The following is a 17,816-nucleotide window of genomic DNA, read 5'->3' as shown; positions in this document are numbered from 1 at the left end:
GGTGCGGTCAGCCCAACGCATCATCAGGGGCACACTGCCTTCCCTCCAGGAAATCTACAGCACCCAGTGTTACAGAAAGGCCAAGAAAATCATCAAGGACCTCAGCCACCCAAGCAATGGCCTGTTCACCCCGCTACCATCTAGAAGGCCGAGACAGTACAGGTTAATGAAAAATGGATATGAGAGACTGATAAACAGCTTCTATCTCCAGGCCATCAGACTGTTAAATAGTCATAACTAGCCGGCCTCTGCCCAGTACCCTGCCCTGAATCTCAGACACTGTTACTAGCCGACTACCACCCGGTACTCTACCATGCACCTTAGAGACTGTTGCCCTATGTACATAGTCATCGAACACTGGTCACATAAATAATGTTTGCATACTGTTTTACCTGCTTTATACTGTATCTACTGCTGTACATATAATTCCTAGTATACTGTATCTTGTATAAATGAATCTGGTGTAGATACATATAGATTGCATTTGGATTACTGTTACAGTGCTATTTGGGTTGCTAATTGGATTCATTCTGACATATCTTAATTTCCTTCTTTTGACTTTTTGGATAATGTGTGTATTGCTAGGTATTACTGCACCGTTGTACTTCTGCTCTGTACTGAATAATATCCACTACTTCTTTCTGTCTGCAGCATCTCAGAGTTTCACTTTAAACTGCCTGTCTGTTTTGTACAAAGTGGTACAGTAGCTTACTTGCTAAATATGTTCTCCTTATGAATATAGATGATTTTGGAATCAAATAGTTTTGCCTTAAATGCATTTGGATTTTTTTCCAGAAAGATGTGGGGGAGAGGAAGATATCAACTGGCAGCACTTTGAATAATTAGTTGGTATTCGTGCTTCCTCAATAGAGCACTGAATTATACTGTTTATATAGCAACCTATGACAACATTACTGCTAACTGAATGCATGGCCCTGTGAGGCTCAAAGTAAATACATAGCATGCCTCCTAAGTAAAGAGACTACCTCTGTTTGTGTGTCCTTCTTCCCAAGTGCATGGCCACCTACATAGGCATCATTCTTAGCAGAGAACATGACAATGACTATAAAGGGCAGTCTTCTTTTGTGTGTGTGTGTGTGTGTGTGTGGTGAGATAGGGAGTGTGTGAGCTGGGGTTTGTTAGCTAATGAATGCTGCAGAATGCTGTTAGGCTAATAGGAATGTGATCCCCTCCCTGGGTTTGATACACACTAGCGAGAAGCCTTTGGTTTGTGCCCATGGTTCATTATAATGGTATAATTAATACCGCTCAGCCTTTTCTCTGTGTGCCGCAGTAGAAAAGGTTGAAGAATAAATGATTCATTTAAAATAATCTGATGCATATTAAAACAGTTATTTAATTAATTAAAAGAACAGTAAGTTATTCCAAATCCATCTGGCAAATATTTTTTGTACATTTCATCTCTCTCTCTCTCTCTCTCTCTCTCTCTCTCTCTCTGTCTCACACACACACACATGCCATATTGCAATAGCAATTGTCATTCCTTCCCACTGCTTAATCACATGGACAATTTGCCTTCTTTTCTTAGCTGGGTCTGTATTAATGTTTCAGCCAAAATGTTGCTGGCAGTGGCACTTGTGAATTCAAAGGCTGCTTGACTTTCATGCCATTAGAGAATATCAACAGCTTTATAGAGTGAATGTTAGGTCCTGCTACTCATGAACTGCAGTCAAGAAGCACTTAGTGGGGAATTGTGACCCTGTGACCGCAGATAGCCTATGCTCAACATCTCTCAGTTCAGGCAGATGGGAAGATAACAGTCTGGTAACCTTCACCACTCAACAGTACTCAACCTCTCTGCTTTCACCATGGAACATACTATAAAACACCCTCTTGCACAACCACTCCTGAACAACATTATGCAAAAGACTAATACTACACGCTGAATACAAATATTATGGGTGTGTTTGGCTTGATTACTGTTGTTTTCTGAAACATGACGATCCAATGCGTCTATTTGCTCCTCAGCCTTTTCTTTAGCCAGGCTAGCTTCATCTCTCCTGTGGCCACTTCAGTAACCCATACATGTCACTACATAACCATGAATATCCCAGAACAAACGCCAAGCAACATCTCCCTGACATTTATCTCTATTATTCTTATTCTTGTCTTCCATTCAATTTGACAGTGTTTTAGTGGGAGTTTGTCTTTTCTCCTCCTGTCGCCATATCTGTTATTTTCTGGACAGGCTGAATTGAAGAGCTCTGTTGGGTATAGGTCTCACAGGGGACTCGGCTTGCTCCTCATCTCTCTCTCTCTTTCTTGTTCTTGTCTCTTTCTCATTCTCTCGCTCTTTCTCTTCTCTATCCTCTCTCTCTCAGTTTCTCTCTCCGTCAGTTTTTCTCTCTCTAACAACATTTCCATCCACAGTTTTTATGTGATTAAAGTCATACCATATTTTTTTTTAAAAAAAAATCACAACAGCTGTGATGGAAAAGTTTCGGTCCAATTTTACAAGTGCTGACAGATGATTTGTTCATTTGACATGGTGGGATCTTTTTGTGTAATTATACAAGAAATGGTGGTGGAAACACCTTTATGTGCAAATATTGCTATAACAACCATCCTATCGAATTAAACTTGGAGTCACACGATGACATGGTGTGTGGTCCTCCCACTACGACTCGTGAAACCATGCAGTTTATTAAGCTACAGATTAAATAAACTGTGATGAACTTCACAGGATTGTGAAAGTGCAAGGTGATCTTGATGCTCCATTCCAATAAATATTCAGGGTCTTATTCTGGTAACATTACGATCGATGCTTGACTGCCGTCTGATGAAATACAAATATTCTTGCTCTTCATAATAATCTCATCAAGTACACTAGCCTACCCACACTGTATCTGTTAGCCGTTGGCTAGAGCACACGTGCCAAGAAGAGTGTAGGCACGTTTTCTATTGAACACAACCATAGAGTTGAAAATGCAGTGGAGAAGCATTGAACTTTAGATTTGTATTTGTTACATGAAAGCGAAAAAGTACATTTTGTCTGCACTACGTCATGACACACTGATTTGTTTTTTAAATATGCAACAAGTCAGTTTGGTGGAAACACACCACTGCTGGGAAAATGGGCATATTTTCTTTTGTGGATTTTCAAATATTCACATGAAAATCTGTCGCCAATTGGATGGAAACCTAGCTAGTATCGCTAAATTGTTTCCACTGAATAGTAAGACAACTGGAAACCCTATATATAATAGTATATTCCATTTTACATATGGGTGGTCACAGGAAGCAAACCCACAGCCCTATTAGACATTTGTATATTTTTGTCTTCTCATATTTCCAGATACTTTTTCCCGACACCTTCTTTGCCTACTGTCAGTAGTGAATACACTTGAGAGGCCATGTCAAATACCCAACCAAATGTACTGAAAATGATGTATCCATGGCAACAATACACCTCAGGTTGCCATATGCACATCTTAAATCTTGTCATGGTTGTAACACAGCTTTCCATTTCTTTTCTTTTTCATAATATTGTTGTCCTTTTCAACATAATTTTTTACTCTTGGCTCTATCTCTTGGTGTTTGTATTGCACTGTATTTCTCTGGCAGTAGCCAAGCATTGAGGGATCTGGTGAAGGGGTAGGTTAGGAGATTGTTAGGTGGGGGTGTATATACACTCTGAATGAACAACCTACAGTGCTCCCATATCAGCTCCTAGATTGGGTTTCATGCTCTGACTATTGGGGTCCGTTCTCACAATGCAGACCTGACAACAGACTCTCACCTCGGGGTTGGGTGTGCATGGCGAGAGAGGCCTGGGGTAATATACTTCTGACGGGCTCCCCCATGGCTGTGAAATGAAATTCCCCCACAGCTTAGTGAAATTTCAGCTGGGCTTTGCTGGCTATTACCTCTGAAGCTCCTGCTCGTTCTATTTCCTTCCCCCACCCCTCTCACCCTGTTCCCTCCTCACCCTCCTGGTCCCTTGTAGTTGTGGTTTGACTTAAAGGGCTTTGTAAGGTCAATTGATTCTATCCCTTTGATATATTGTTATTGTCACGGCTAACCAAATTGCAGCCACATTTGAAAAGAGTGGGCAAAGCTTTTCAGCACAGCACAAATCTTCTTCCCAGCACAGACAAGCGTATACTGCACTGGTTCTTTTCATGTGTGACTTCCATGGATTTAATTTGCCGAGGGATGTAAGGAGACAAAATATTATGGGTGTGCTAGGGTTGTTTGTATATTTATGACTGCCGGTAGCTTTGCTGAGAGACAAGCCAGATGACACTAAAACACAAAATCCGTCAGCAAACAGGTGAATGGCAGTAGTGGGAAATTGGCAGTTAGTGTATTGCATAATTTGTGTACAATAAAATTACCTTCTTAGCCACAGGTTATACTTTACACTGCATCCAGGAATTTCAAAAAACGGGGTCTACATAATTTTGAGCATGTTCTATAGTCTCCCTATGAGTTATATACATAATATCATTCCCAAGTCTTTATTTAATCTATTGATGTATTACATTTGGAATGTCTAGAACTTCAGTAAAGCAATTTGATGTTTGTGAACTAATGATTCTTGATATAATATGACTGGTTATCTTGCATGCGCGAGGAGTCCTCCTCTCAGAGTAAATAAGTTACTGTGTGTGTGTGTGTGTGTGTGTGTGTGTGTGTGTGTGTGTGTGTGTGTGTGTGTGTGTGTGTGTGTGTGTGTGTGTGTGTGTGTGTGTGTGTGTGTGTGTGTGTGTGTGTGTGTGTGTGTGTGAGAGAGAGATATGCATAGGGCTGGTATATCACTGTTCTACCCCGAGGAGCATGGGAACAGCAGACATTCAGGGTACTGTTTTCAAGCACCACTGGAGCCCTAAATTTGATTATTTTTGGGGGGAGTTTGCACCCTCCCTGCAAAGCCTCCTTGTAGTGTGGTGTAGTATAATGTAGTGCATTTATTCTACTGGCTATGTGCAGGATATGTCCATCCCCACATCTCACACTGGCCCCAACTTATTTCCTCATCTTTACAGACTGTGTGGTGCTGTGTGTGTCTGCATCCTGGCTTCTCCATGTCCAATTTGCTATGTATGTTTTACACATGTTCAAGATGATTGTGTCAGACGTAGGGAAAGTCTATCTCTTTCCCTAATATCACAAAACCAAGAGAGGGATGGAAGTGCTCTGTCTTCAAGATCTGGAAATAGAGATATTGACACTCCAAATGTCAACCTACCTCCTCCAAAGACACACACACACACACACACACACACACACACACACACACACACACACACACACACACACACACACACACACACACACACCACTGATGGTTGTATCGCAGTGTAAGCCCCAGCGGTGTAAGGGAGAGGACACAGAAGCCCCTATCACATCTCCCAGAGATTAAATGACAGTGTCACAGTGAAACATTGGCTCTGATAATAGGACAATAGAGCCAGTTTCAATTATAGTCTTCCTCTAGAGAGGACTGCAAGAAAGGAATTACCTCAGGAAGGTCTGTTTTATTTTTTCTGTCAGTTTATTCTCTGTGACATTGAAATCTTTATTTCTTTAGACTCCTTGGGGCTTAAAACGTAATAGCTAGCCTGATCTTACCAAGGTGGGCTTTTGTTAGCTTTGTGTGACTGAAATAGCTCAGGTATCTCAAATGTGAGTTTCAGACCGTATCAGAAATACTAAAACAATACAACATGAACCACATCCTGCTGTATGTAAAGGACTTATTATTAAATTAGTTCCTCTCTCATTGCAAATGTCAGAATGATGTTTTATTATTTGATCGATGGGTCTTATCAATGTGTTTATTTCACCCCTGCTGGTAATGCTGTGTTGTGGCGATTGAGAGGTTTGAGATGGCCTCTCCTGTGTGTAGCCTGTCTGCTCATTCTCCTCTCCATGCCAGAGTCAGGACTCTCAGTATTGTCAGGTCCCTCTCCAGCCTCCCATCTCAGCCAGCCTGCCAGATGCTCTTTCCACACTCCTCCACAGTCTTTATCTAGCTCTACCCCAACTTCTCTCTGTGGTGCTGTTGGCTTAGCTGTCTGTCTGTGAGACCTGGCCCCCATCCCTGCCTCAGTAGAACAACACAGACAGTTTACAGGTGATTATCAGCCCAGCCGCATAGAACACATCCAGAGGCCTTTGGTGTAATTGAATTAGAGTCCATGCTGGAAGTCTGAGAGATTGTCAGTCCCATGGGCTGGAGGGACAGGCCTGCTTCTCCTGTGATGAGACCAGTGTTTTCGAAAAAAAATAGAAGACAGTCTTTTCAGCCTTTCTAGTAGTTTATTGGCTACATTAAGTAAAGTTTCTTATCTACCAGTAACATTAGCAGCTTCAGATGTTGATTAGCTTAATTTGATCTCCCAAAAGGTCAGACAAACTCCATAGCAACAGTTGTCTCAACGCCACCTTAAGTCTACTTCTATCACGTTTCAAGGTAAGACCCAGATGCAGACTATGTCGAAGTAACAATGTTTATTACAACATAGGCAAAGGTACAGGATGGCAGGCAGGCTCAGGGTCAGGTCAGGCAGAGGTCGGTAATCCAGAGTAGTGGGGCAAAGGTAAAAACGCTGGTAACAGGAGACACAGGGCTGTAAGACATGGTTTTAATTCTAGACACAGGAAAGGTAGGAAATATACGGAGGGTACAGGGCAACAGAGGAAGAACAGCAGAGGGGCTGCCAGGGGTGTAGCTGTGGGACTATAGCGGTGTGCCAGCGCATCTGGCTTGACCTTCTTGGATACCGGTTGGTGCTGCGGAAGTGAAGTGGCCAAGAGCCAAAAGAATCCCAATACCATGGGAACCTGCGGAGACTCAACTAGCAGGAATTGGATCATCTCGCTGTGGTTCCCTGACACTCGTCGGTTGATGGGGGTGGTATGGTTGGTGACCCGGCCTATTGAGCGCCCGTCCAGCACTCTAACATTCATGGGAATGGAGAGGGGTTGAGTGGGGATGCTCAGCTCGGACACCAGGGTAACGTCCAAAAGACTTACATCGGCCCCCGAGTCGATGAGTACCTGGAGAGACATGGACTGGTTGCCCCACAGCAGAATGATGTGGAGAGGGGGACGAGTAAAGGGAGAAAATGTTTCTTTAATCCCCACCAGAGTACTCACTCCAACGAATGAGCCAGGTCTCTTGAAGGGACAGGTAGACACAAAATGACCGACAGTACTGCAATACAGACAACTTTGGTTGTCAATTCTGAGTACGCATTTGGCTGGAGACAGCCTAGCCCTGCCGAGCTGCTTCGGCTCGGGAAGAGGTGAATCGGCAGTCTTCAGAGACTCTTGGAGGAACTCGGGTCAGCTCAGATCTTCTCGGGGACGTAGACACCGGGAACTTCCGGAGTTCATCAGATGAAAGCTGGGATCCTTGGGTGAGCGATTGGGACAGCAATCAGACCTCTTCTCCCTCCTACATTCTCATAGCCGACCATCGAGCAGGATGGATAAAGCAATGAGTGAGTCAAGATCCGTCGGTAGTTCCTGGGCTGTAAGCTCGTCCTTTACTTCCTCCGATAATCCGTGCAGGAACGTGTCGAACAGCGCTTCCGGGTTCCAGGCACACTCCACTACTTGCGTGCGGAAATCCACCACATAGCCTGCCACACTGAGGGAGTCCTGTCGTAGCTGGAGTAACTTCCAAACAGCCTATCTCCCGGACACCGGAGCCTCAAACGTTTTTCACCTCCGCCACTAATTCCTCCAGACTGAAGCATACGGCCGACTCACAGTGAGGAATTGCTCCCGCAATGTGTCCATTGCTTGGTCGTGACGTTTGGCCATAGTCTGGAACCCTGCCATCGGACCGCGAAGCAACTCCTCGTGCCTACCAATGGTGGCTCCTTGGGAGAAGATGGCGTAGCGGAGCTGGTCCAAGTCTGCTGGGTCAGTAATGGCCAGTTCGTACCATCACATTTCAAGGTAAGACCCAGATGCAGACTGTGTCGAAGTAACAATGTTTATTACAGCAACAGGGGCAAAGGTACAGGACGGCAGGCAGGGTCAGGTCAGGTCAGGCAGAGGTCAGTTAATCCAGAATAGTGCGGCAAAGGTAAAAATGCTGGTAGGTTCTACGAACAAAACGAACTGGCAACAGACAAACAGAGAACATAGGTATAAATATACAGGGGCTAACGGGGAAGATGGGCGGCACCTGGAGGGGGGTGGAGACAAGCACAAAGACAGGTGAAACAGATTAGGGCGTGACATCTTCATTTAATTAAATGCATCACATGCTGACAGCTTACAAGATCTGTTGAATAGAAGCACTAAGACACTCACACGTTCACGCTGTATTTGACCTATAGCACCCGTTCCTATTCAGTGACTCACAGTGAGTGTTACTATGCTGTAGAATCATGTTTTTTCCAACTCCCACACCAGTCCGTCAAGTGTTAAAGGAGAAGTTTGCTTTTTTACAACCAAATCTACAAGTTGCAACAAAATTGAATATAACGTTGAGGATAAAGTTTGGAATGAAACAATTTCATGTATAATATTTAAAGACATGCATCACTATACTGAGTTTTCCCCTTTCTAAAAGGACATATTTGAGTGTTTTTGGAGCCTTCGTTCATGTTCTTTCAGAGCCCCCGTACTGCACAACAACAATGAGGAAGTGAATTGCTGGTTGGGGTAAATGTAGCAAAAACAAGTGTATTGCTAAATTCTCCTTTAATATGCATTACTGTGCCTGCTCACCAGGACCTATCTAACACAAGCTACTGCTCTCATGAACAAGGTGATGTCATCAAAGTCAAAGGGCCAAAATAATACACCCATGTAGCTGTGTGAATTCCTCTTCTCCTAAATATTTCCTTCACAATCTCCTCCCATATCCTCCCCTCTCACCTCCTATCTCATTTTCTACTGTCTTCATTATTCAAACATTTTATTGCAGTCAGATTTTTCAGTTTTCAAAATTGCAGAATGTCTGTGTTAAGGTTACGCTCATAGAACAAAGAAAATTGTCATCTGCAATTGTATCTCCCTGACATCTCTGGAGCTGGTGTTCTATATTCAGATGAAACCTCATAAAGTCCTTCATTTTCACGGCAGTTATTAAAAAATGGCACCTATGATTGCCGTAGGGAGGGCAATACTTGACATCTCTAAATAAAAAAACTGAATGGATTTGCTCAGAGAAGAGACAAACGGTGAAATAATTTCAGTGTTTGAGTTCACGTCATACCATGCACAGCTGAATCCTGCTTCTCCTTAGACACCTTCATTAGTTTGACTCTGTAGTTTGTATATTCTATTGTATTCTGAATTTGATGTTACCAGAGGATCATGTTTGCACTGAAATCTGAGTGGGTGAGGAAACTAGGGCATTTTTCAGATTACCAGTGACACAGCCCAAAGTGCAGTCATGTGACTGTACATACTGTTCAAAGGTTATAAACTCTGGTCAATCTGTTCATCACCTGTCATCGTTGTTTGCTTGATGACCACACGGCTTTTATTGGTCTTCCAACCCAAATTGGCATCTGTTTTGTTAGAGGGACTGTGGATGTAGTAGTTATGTAAGGCCGTTTTCTACCATGCCACTGCTCTGACAGCCCAGCACAACCCAGCTCTCTCCACACTGATTGCTACTCTGTTATGGAATGCGGCACAAGTTATTTGGTTGGTTGTCATTTTAAATATTTATACTCACTTCCGTTTCTTGTAGAAATTGGGTTGTTGTGTGCTAGGACACAACAAATCACTCATTCTCTCTGATTGAAAATAAATAAGAGAAAGGGAAGTGAGTATGTGCCTTACAAAAACCCAGGGTTCAGCAAATAAAACGCCTGGTCTATTATTCATAGTTTTCCTGTTTTCTGAGTCACATTCATAATTGAGAACATTATATATTTGCTCAGATGTCTTTTCTCGAAGTACTACGCATGTTCTTTGTTCACCACAACAATACAAAAAATGGGCAAATAGATTTGCGGTCTTGGAATGAAGCTGGTAAAGTAATTAGATGTGTTGATCTGTACTGTAGGGTGCCATACTGTATCTGCCATGTGCCATAGGTACAGTAGACAAACTGCCGTCGTTGTCCTGAGGCCAAGCAGCACCAGAAGAGATTGAGAGTGGGTGCATATTTTTCCTCTTTCTCACTCGTTCTTTCTTTCTGGTCAGCCTCAAATGAAGGAGATGCTGTTTAGTGCCGTTGGGCCTTGGAGACAGTGCGTGAAATGTATTGGCCCTGAGCCCTGCCATTTGACACGCCAGACAAGGCTAACAGATCTTGTGCCATTTCCATTTCCTGCTTCTGTGTAAAGCTGACCTTTGCTGCCTCCTGGCTATTTATTTAAACTCTGAGCACCAGAGACTTATGGTGTCACCAGGAAATGATATTATCAACGCTCTCCATTTGTCTGCCTTAATGCAGCCCTGCCATATATTCTCCCTGTATTGCATATACAGTAATGCTATATATTCATACTGTGCTGCTGCTGCAAATGAGGGCAGTGGTTAACACCCAAGCCTTCATGTCCAGAGCAGGGGGTGACAATTACTTGTAGCCTCCCTCTGAGATAAAGATTAGTATGTATTACAGTACTGTACAGAGCAACTGTAGCCGTATGGGCAGTATGAAGAATGTCAATATAGAGCTGTGAGAAATAGCTATTAACAGTGCATATCATACCATGGACCAGAGTTGACCTTTTGTAGAAGCACAGTCTAAAATGTCAGGGACATTGATTTAGTCATCAGACTCCACTATTTTTTATAATTCGATTAGGACTGTGTGTTGGTAGAGCTCATGGACGGACACACTGTTACTTTCTAATAAAATACTGATCCTCTCCCATCTCTTTCTCTCTGGTCTGTGCTGCAGGTCTGAGGAGGGTGTGCAGAGGGTCCTACAGGTGGACCTGGAAGTGGACAGCTTCCTGGGTCCACTGGGCAGCCGCTGGATCACGTGGCAGGTGGAGTACCCGGGCAGCCATGCCACCACGCAGGAGGCAGAGACGGAGATCCGACTGGCCCAGAAGGACCTGGGGGGCATTGTGCCCCTGGCCATGGTGAGTGGTGCCAGTCAGCCAGTCAGTCAGCCAGTCACAATCACTACAACACACAGAGCAGATGGACTGTGCCAGAGATCTGAAGAGCACAAAGTTCACTCACAGTTTTGTAGGTTACACACTGTGCATCCTGCTGTTCACAGCAGTGACGATGCTTCACATAATTGTTTTTCTATTCACAACTTTGACTTTTGTACATCTATTGCATATTTTGTATAATCACTTACTGTATATTATTATTGTGGAGCAATATGTTTAAAGGTCTTGTACATTACACATCTAAGAAATCTTAGATCTTTGATTCCTGATGTAACTACACTGAAATCGCAGACCTTTAGCTTCAGTGTTTTGCCTGTGGAGTGTGTGTTTTGGCATGGAGGAGGAGTGGGTGCATGTGGCCCTCTGCAGGCCCTGTGTGGGGCCTGGAGGCTCTCTGTGGCCTGAGGGTAGGCCTGCAGGTGTTTTTCTCTCTTTAGGCTGCTATACAGATTAGCCTCTCTTTTGGATGGATTCACCAAAGCTACTCCATATTAGCAGCGCCTATAGCTACATAACAGGTGCCTGTGGGTGGCTGCATTTGCCTGTGTTGCTGTGCTCAGAGGAATGCAGCTACTCTAACTCTTGTACCCCACAGATCTATTTTCCAAATCATTGATGCTTCTTTTCTTCTTCTTTTTTTTTACAGAGGTAGATTATTACCCATAGTTCCCTTCTGATATTCCTTTCATTCTCCTGACGTGTCAATAATGTTTCTGCCATATAAAAGGGATATTTGCACCCACGCTTTGCATTGACACAAATGTATAAATAGCATTTCTCTTTTTAACATCTGTATTCCATACAGTCTCTGAGGGAGCTTTATGTAGGTACGAGAATGAGCACGATATCCATTTAAGGCTCAGTCATTTCTCTGATCATTTGCAGATACATTTGCTCATGTTTTGGTATACAGTATTTGCAAAATTATAAATGAGGAAATGCATTTGAAGGTGTTTTTGTGGCTGCCAGATTTATAGACCGACTTGGGATCTTTGTGAAAGCACTGCACACTTCTACGCCCATGTACTAATCCATCACTAATAGTGCCTGGTATTATGATGAAATCATTATACATTTTGAGTGGAATAAGGATTTATGGTTCAAGGCTGATTAATAAAGGCTTTTCTATAGCGACAAAGAGCCATCATATTTAACCTGCTATTAGAATAATTTGATAATCTTGGCTAAATCAATTAATGCATAAACATTATGGTGCAAGGCTCATATGAGAAGATGAATGGTGTATTCAAATACATTAGAACAGATTACAGATGTGTACTGTATGGATGTGCTATGTAACCTCTTGTGTTTAGTTATCCTGTCCTGATTCAGTATTCTATTCAGGAAGCCTTCCGTTAAGCCAGTGATGACCTTAGCAATAGATGCCCTTTCTAGTAGATATAGATTTCCATTCTAGTAATTATATTTCTATGGTCACAACACTACATGTAATGGAGGGACTTAACATTTCAATGCATATCTCAGGACTACACCTGGTCAATGCACGATTGACGTTTCCATTGCTGATATTGACATTTTGACATGAGCAACCAATAAGGTTGACAGGATATAGGGCTGTTGGTGTCCAGCCTTACTCCAGTCCTATAATCAATAGTTTGAGAGGGAAATACCCTAGCCTGTAATGTGCAGACTCGTGTCAGACCATTTTCTTGGTCAGTATACTGGTTTTCCCTCGCTGCCTCTCCTTTGTGGAATGTATTTTAAGGACATGACACCCTGAGTCTTCCCACCTTCTTCATCACTAAACCCCAAGAGAAACAAAAAACACACAATAGACTCACATTGTGTACACAACTCACACACACAACCTCAGACATTGTCACAGAGCACATACAGTACCCTCACTCACTCACTCACTCTCACACACACACACACACACACACACACACACACACACACACACACACACACACACACACACACACACACACACACACACACACACACACACACACACACAGAGAGACTTGAGCATGTGTCTGTAAATGTGTTTGTGCAATCTGCATGCGTCATTGCAAGAGAAGGCAAACCAGCGAAGAAGGCTGAATTAGATTACTTGAGATCACTCTGGCATGAAAAGCCCATAGATTACTTCCTCTCCTCTCATCCTCCCCTCCTCACCCTACTCATCAGCCCCACTTCCCCATTGCCAGTGAGACAAAGACAGTGTTACATTGTGTCTCTGTGGTAGGACAGGACAGGAGACTGGACAAAGACCTGTATCTGTGACACAACAATGATGTCTTCCAGCTGTTGATCCCTTATGTTTGGGGATGTAGAGGGTTCAGAGAGAAGAGCATGCAGCTCTTTACAGGCCAGGGAGAATAGAACAGCGTTATTATCAGTGATGGGTGACAGAGAATCAGAGAGAAAGAAAGAGAGAAAGAAAGAAAGAAAGCGAAAGAAAGAAAGAAAGTGGGCTGCTCAAATCTCTTTAATCGAGTTGAGTGGGGAGACTTCAGAGAGCATACTGCAGGCATCTGTTGACACAACAGCGCTGTCACTTTGGTTAAGAAGAGGCTTTCATCTGTAATTAGGACTAATTAGGCTAATAGGCTAGATTGTCTTTTGCCATGACAGAGAAGCTAATTGAGTTTAGGCCAGAAATAATCCCTTAAACAGAAAGGGGGAATCCATAAGTGACCATGCCTTAAAGGTTATAATGTAATAAAGCTAATGATTATTAATAATGGCAAGCTTATTCAGGGTTGGATAACATTCATGGCTTATTACCTCAGTTGCTCCTCAACCCATTTACGGCATGCTCTAAATGACTGTGCCCTTGTTCTAATTGATTATAACAACAAAAAAAGGCCTTTTATTGCACTTCCGGAGTCAAGTGATAGGGCTCTACTGTAGATGACACCTCTGAGAGAGAGGATTTTTTTGAAAGATGAGCTCTCTTTCTTTCCTCTTTGAAGCAGCCTCCTCCTGTAGCAGGGACACCTGCACACTGCCAGCTCCCAGCACTGTTCAATGGTTTGTCACCCATTTCAAATCTTGAAGCAGGATTTCTGCAAATGCTGCAATTATTTTAAAAGCCTTTAAAAAAAAGGGAATTCAGAAGTATCGGAGAAGAAAACAGAGAAACACCTTAAACACTTTTCTCTCTCCTCTTGTCTACAGCTGTCCTTTTCTCACTTTCAGAAGAGTTTTCCCTCCCACACCATTTTCCCTCCTCCCTCCTTCTCCCCCTCTCTTCTTCCCTCCCTTCTTTTGTTTAATACAGACAAACATACCTTAATATACAGTAGTATCTCTCCTCACCTCCTCCCTTCTGCCCCTATAGTGGTAAGTAGCTGTGTGTTTTTTAGGTCATGAGTGGATGGATCTTAATGGCAGTAATTGGTGGCTGAGCTGATTCCTCAGCAACGCAGCAGGAGGCTGGCCCATTTTCCTTTACTATTCTGAAGTAATACGCTCCTGCCCAGCCTCATGATCATTACCCACGCTGCTCTACTCCAGGGATGAAAAGAGAGTGAGAAGACTAGGCATGCATCATATCACCACTCATATGTCTTCCTGCTCCAGCATCGGCAGCAAACTGTGCTCGCTTAAACACAGCTCATTCAAACAGCATGGAGATGAGGAGAAATTAAAGAAGTGGTTTGTATTCATATGCTTTCTGAATGGTATTGTTAAACAATACATCATCACCCTGGCCTTCTCCGGCCACTTCCTCTCCCAAATGATACAGTAATCCATCAATGATACTCAGTTGGATGTTTGGTAACCCTTTACTGTAGATTTCCTTATGCATTCATAATGTTTCCTTACTGATGTGTTATTTTCCCACATTAATTTAATTCCTTGCACCTTAGTGCCAGGCAAGTGAAATAGCAGGAAAGTGATTTATCAAACACATCGTCAGACACACAGGTATGTGAGCAGAGCATGTATCCAGTACCCTGTCAGACATGAGCACAAATACATCACAGTGAAGTTTGAAGTTTGTGCATTGTTTTAATATCGGGCTGGGTGCAGATAGAATATTCAGTTGTATATTATTCTATGTATTAAGGTATACGTGTAATAGAGATGTCAGAATACACTGGTCTCAATCAGTGTCTGAGCAGCACACGACACGATGCAACAATACACTACACCAAGGGTTTTGAGGGCAAAGTTATCTTTTTTTGTATTAACAATTTGCGACTGTTTATACAGATCTAAAGCTTTAGGCTAGAAACAAGAGGTCAAATTTGATGCACATGGGAATATCTTTGGTTTATCTCTGTAACAGTGAGACTACGACCTTCTAAAGTCGAGGAGTCAAAGAAATTGGACTTTGCTTAGGAAGTAATCTTATACAATGTGTGACTCTGTCGCTATCAATTGATCAAATCAATTTCTGTAAAACAGAATATGTATAATTAAATTGAGGCTTCATTTAAATTATCATAATTAAACATATTAAAACTGTAAGGGACTTGGGTTTTTACATTTGAATATACATAGTATATAGTCAATTTTTTTTATTTTATTAAGAGGGTACAATGTTTTTTAGAGCTGACAGGATGAGTAGAGGGGGAGGAGTGGCTATCTATGCTAAAAATTACCTCTCCATTGCACTAATTAAATCTGTCTCCATTCCAAATCAGTTTGAAATGTTAGCTCTAAGTCTCACATTAGGTAACAACTATAAAGTTACAATTGTTGGAGTATATTGCCCACCTTCTAGTAAGAATATGCGTAGCCATTTAACAGACTTATTAGGCACTTTTATATCAACTGAAGTAATTTTCCTGGGAGATTTGAACTTTGATTGGAAAACACAGGACTCAGACAGTTTTAAAGACTTTTCTACTGAGGTAAATCTCACACAATTAATCACTGAGCCAACAAGACCAACTCTTAAGGTGCCTACAAAGTCCTCGTTGCTTGATTATATACTAACAAATGCACCTGAGAAATATAGAGCTAGGGGAGTATTTCCACTAGGTGTCAGTGATCACTGCCCCATTGCATATACTAGAGATGTCAAAATGCATAGGGCCAAACCTTATATTATCACAAAAATAAATTATAGAAACTTTAGTGAACAAGCTTCCTGACAGGATCTTTCCCATGGTAATCTTGAATCTATTTGTAATATAAATGGAGCCGAGTTGGCGTTCGAAAAATGTACTAGTGTTTTTATTTCCATTGCCGATAAACACGCTCCATACACTAAGGTTAGAGCAAAGAATAGATCAAACCCATGGTTTAGTTCAGACATTTCTGATACTATTGGTAAAAGAGATAGCATGGGCTAAGGCAAGATAAACTTATTCTAGTTCTTACTGGCTAACTTTTAGGCACCTGAGAAACCTGTGCATCAGACTTATTAGAAGAACAAAATTGGATTACTCTGTGACCAGTTTAAATGACTGTTTCGGGAATCCAGACAAATTCTGGAAAGTACTTAAAACATTAAATAACAATATGCACTCTACACTCCCAAATCAGATAGGGTTGGATACTGGACTCATTACTGATAAGAATGCCATTGATAATTCCTTCAACAATCATTTCATTGCAGCAGGCAATCTTTTGGAGAAAATGTCGACCACAAATGAAGGAAGAAAAGATAAATATGAAGGGATTATGCATGAGTATGCTGATGCTGATGGTCAGAGTTTCTCACTAAGCCTCTTCCCAGAGGATAAAATTATTGATGCCTTGCTAACACTAAGAAAGCATAGACACTAAGAAAGCAACGGGCTGACAAACTTGACCCAGGGTTGCTGGCTAGAGCTGCACCACTTATCTCTGGTGTTCTCACTCATATTTTTAACCTCACGTTGACCTCTGGCGTCATACCTAAGATTTGGAAGACTGCCTATGTGCTGGCTCTGCACAAAGATGGGGATACTGGTGACCTTGATAATTATCGAACAATCTCTAAGCTGTCTTGTCTTGCAGAAATGTTATTCATTGGTAAATGTACAGCTGCACTCTGTCTTGTCTGACAACTGCATACTGAATACATTTCTGTCCGGTTTTAGACCGCCCGGGGCACAGTACTATCACAGGCACCACACTGGTTGTAAATTGTATTGTAAGAGCTTTGGATGAGAAGTTGAACTGTGTTGCTTTGTTTGTTGACCTGTCGAAGGCTTTCAATACAGTTGATCATTCTCTTCCACTGAATAGACTGACCTCATTGGGGTTGGCCTCCGATACATGTGTGTGGTTTCAGAATTATCTCAGTGATAGATCTCAGGCTATTATTGCAGATGGAGTAAAATAAGGTTTTGTCACTGTTCACAAAGGAGTCCCACAAGGTTCGATTTTAGGTTCTTTATTATTCACTATATACATAAATGATATCTGTAACTCAGTGAAAAAATACAACTTTAATTTCTATGCTGATGACACAGTACTATATGCCACAGTCCCATCACTCACTCAAGCATTTACATTCCAGCAGTTTGACTTTGAATTGCTTCAAGATGAACTTGTAGATCTTAGGCTGGTGCTTAATTCATGTAAAACTAAGTATATGGTATTTTCGCAATCCAAAAGTATACAATTGTAAAATCTGAACAAAAAATCTTGTCTGTCATCACAGGACAAAAAGGAAATTGTACAGGCCACTTTCATGTCAGTGCTTGATTATGGTGATTATGGTGATCACAGACAAACTGAATTGGTCCTCTCACACTGACAGCGTCGTGAAGAAGGTGCAGCAGCGCCTCTTCAACCTCAGGAGGCTGAAGAAATTCGGCTTGTCACCAA

General features: G+C 42.2%; 1 protein-coding gene across 1 annotated transcript in view; it reads left to right on the top strand.

Annotated features, from left to right (window-relative positions):
• Nucleotides 1-17,816, top strand: part of LOC135574798 (transmembrane protein 132C-like) — a 69,148-nt gene that overhangs the window by 30,675 nt on the left and 20,657 nt on the right. The window contains exon 3 of the mRNA XM_065026998.1: nucleotides 10,850-11,036. Coding sequence (XP_064883070.1) covers nucleotides 10,850-11,036 — 187 coding nt within the window. The remainder of the gene's footprint in view (nucleotides 1-10,849; nucleotides 11,037-17,816) is intronic.

This window comes from Oncorhynchus nerka, linkage group LG13, assembly GCF_034236695.1.
Source record: "Oncorhynchus nerka isolate Pitt River linkage group LG13, Oner_Uvic_2.0, whole genome shotgun sequence".
In the NCBI taxonomy this organism is placed as follows: Eukaryota; Metazoa; Chordata; class Actinopteri; order Salmoniformes; family Salmonidae; genus Oncorhynchus; species Oncorhynchus nerka.
The sequence above is the reverse complement of the archived record's forward strand: the minus strand, read 5'-3'. Positions and strand labels throughout refer to the sequence as shown.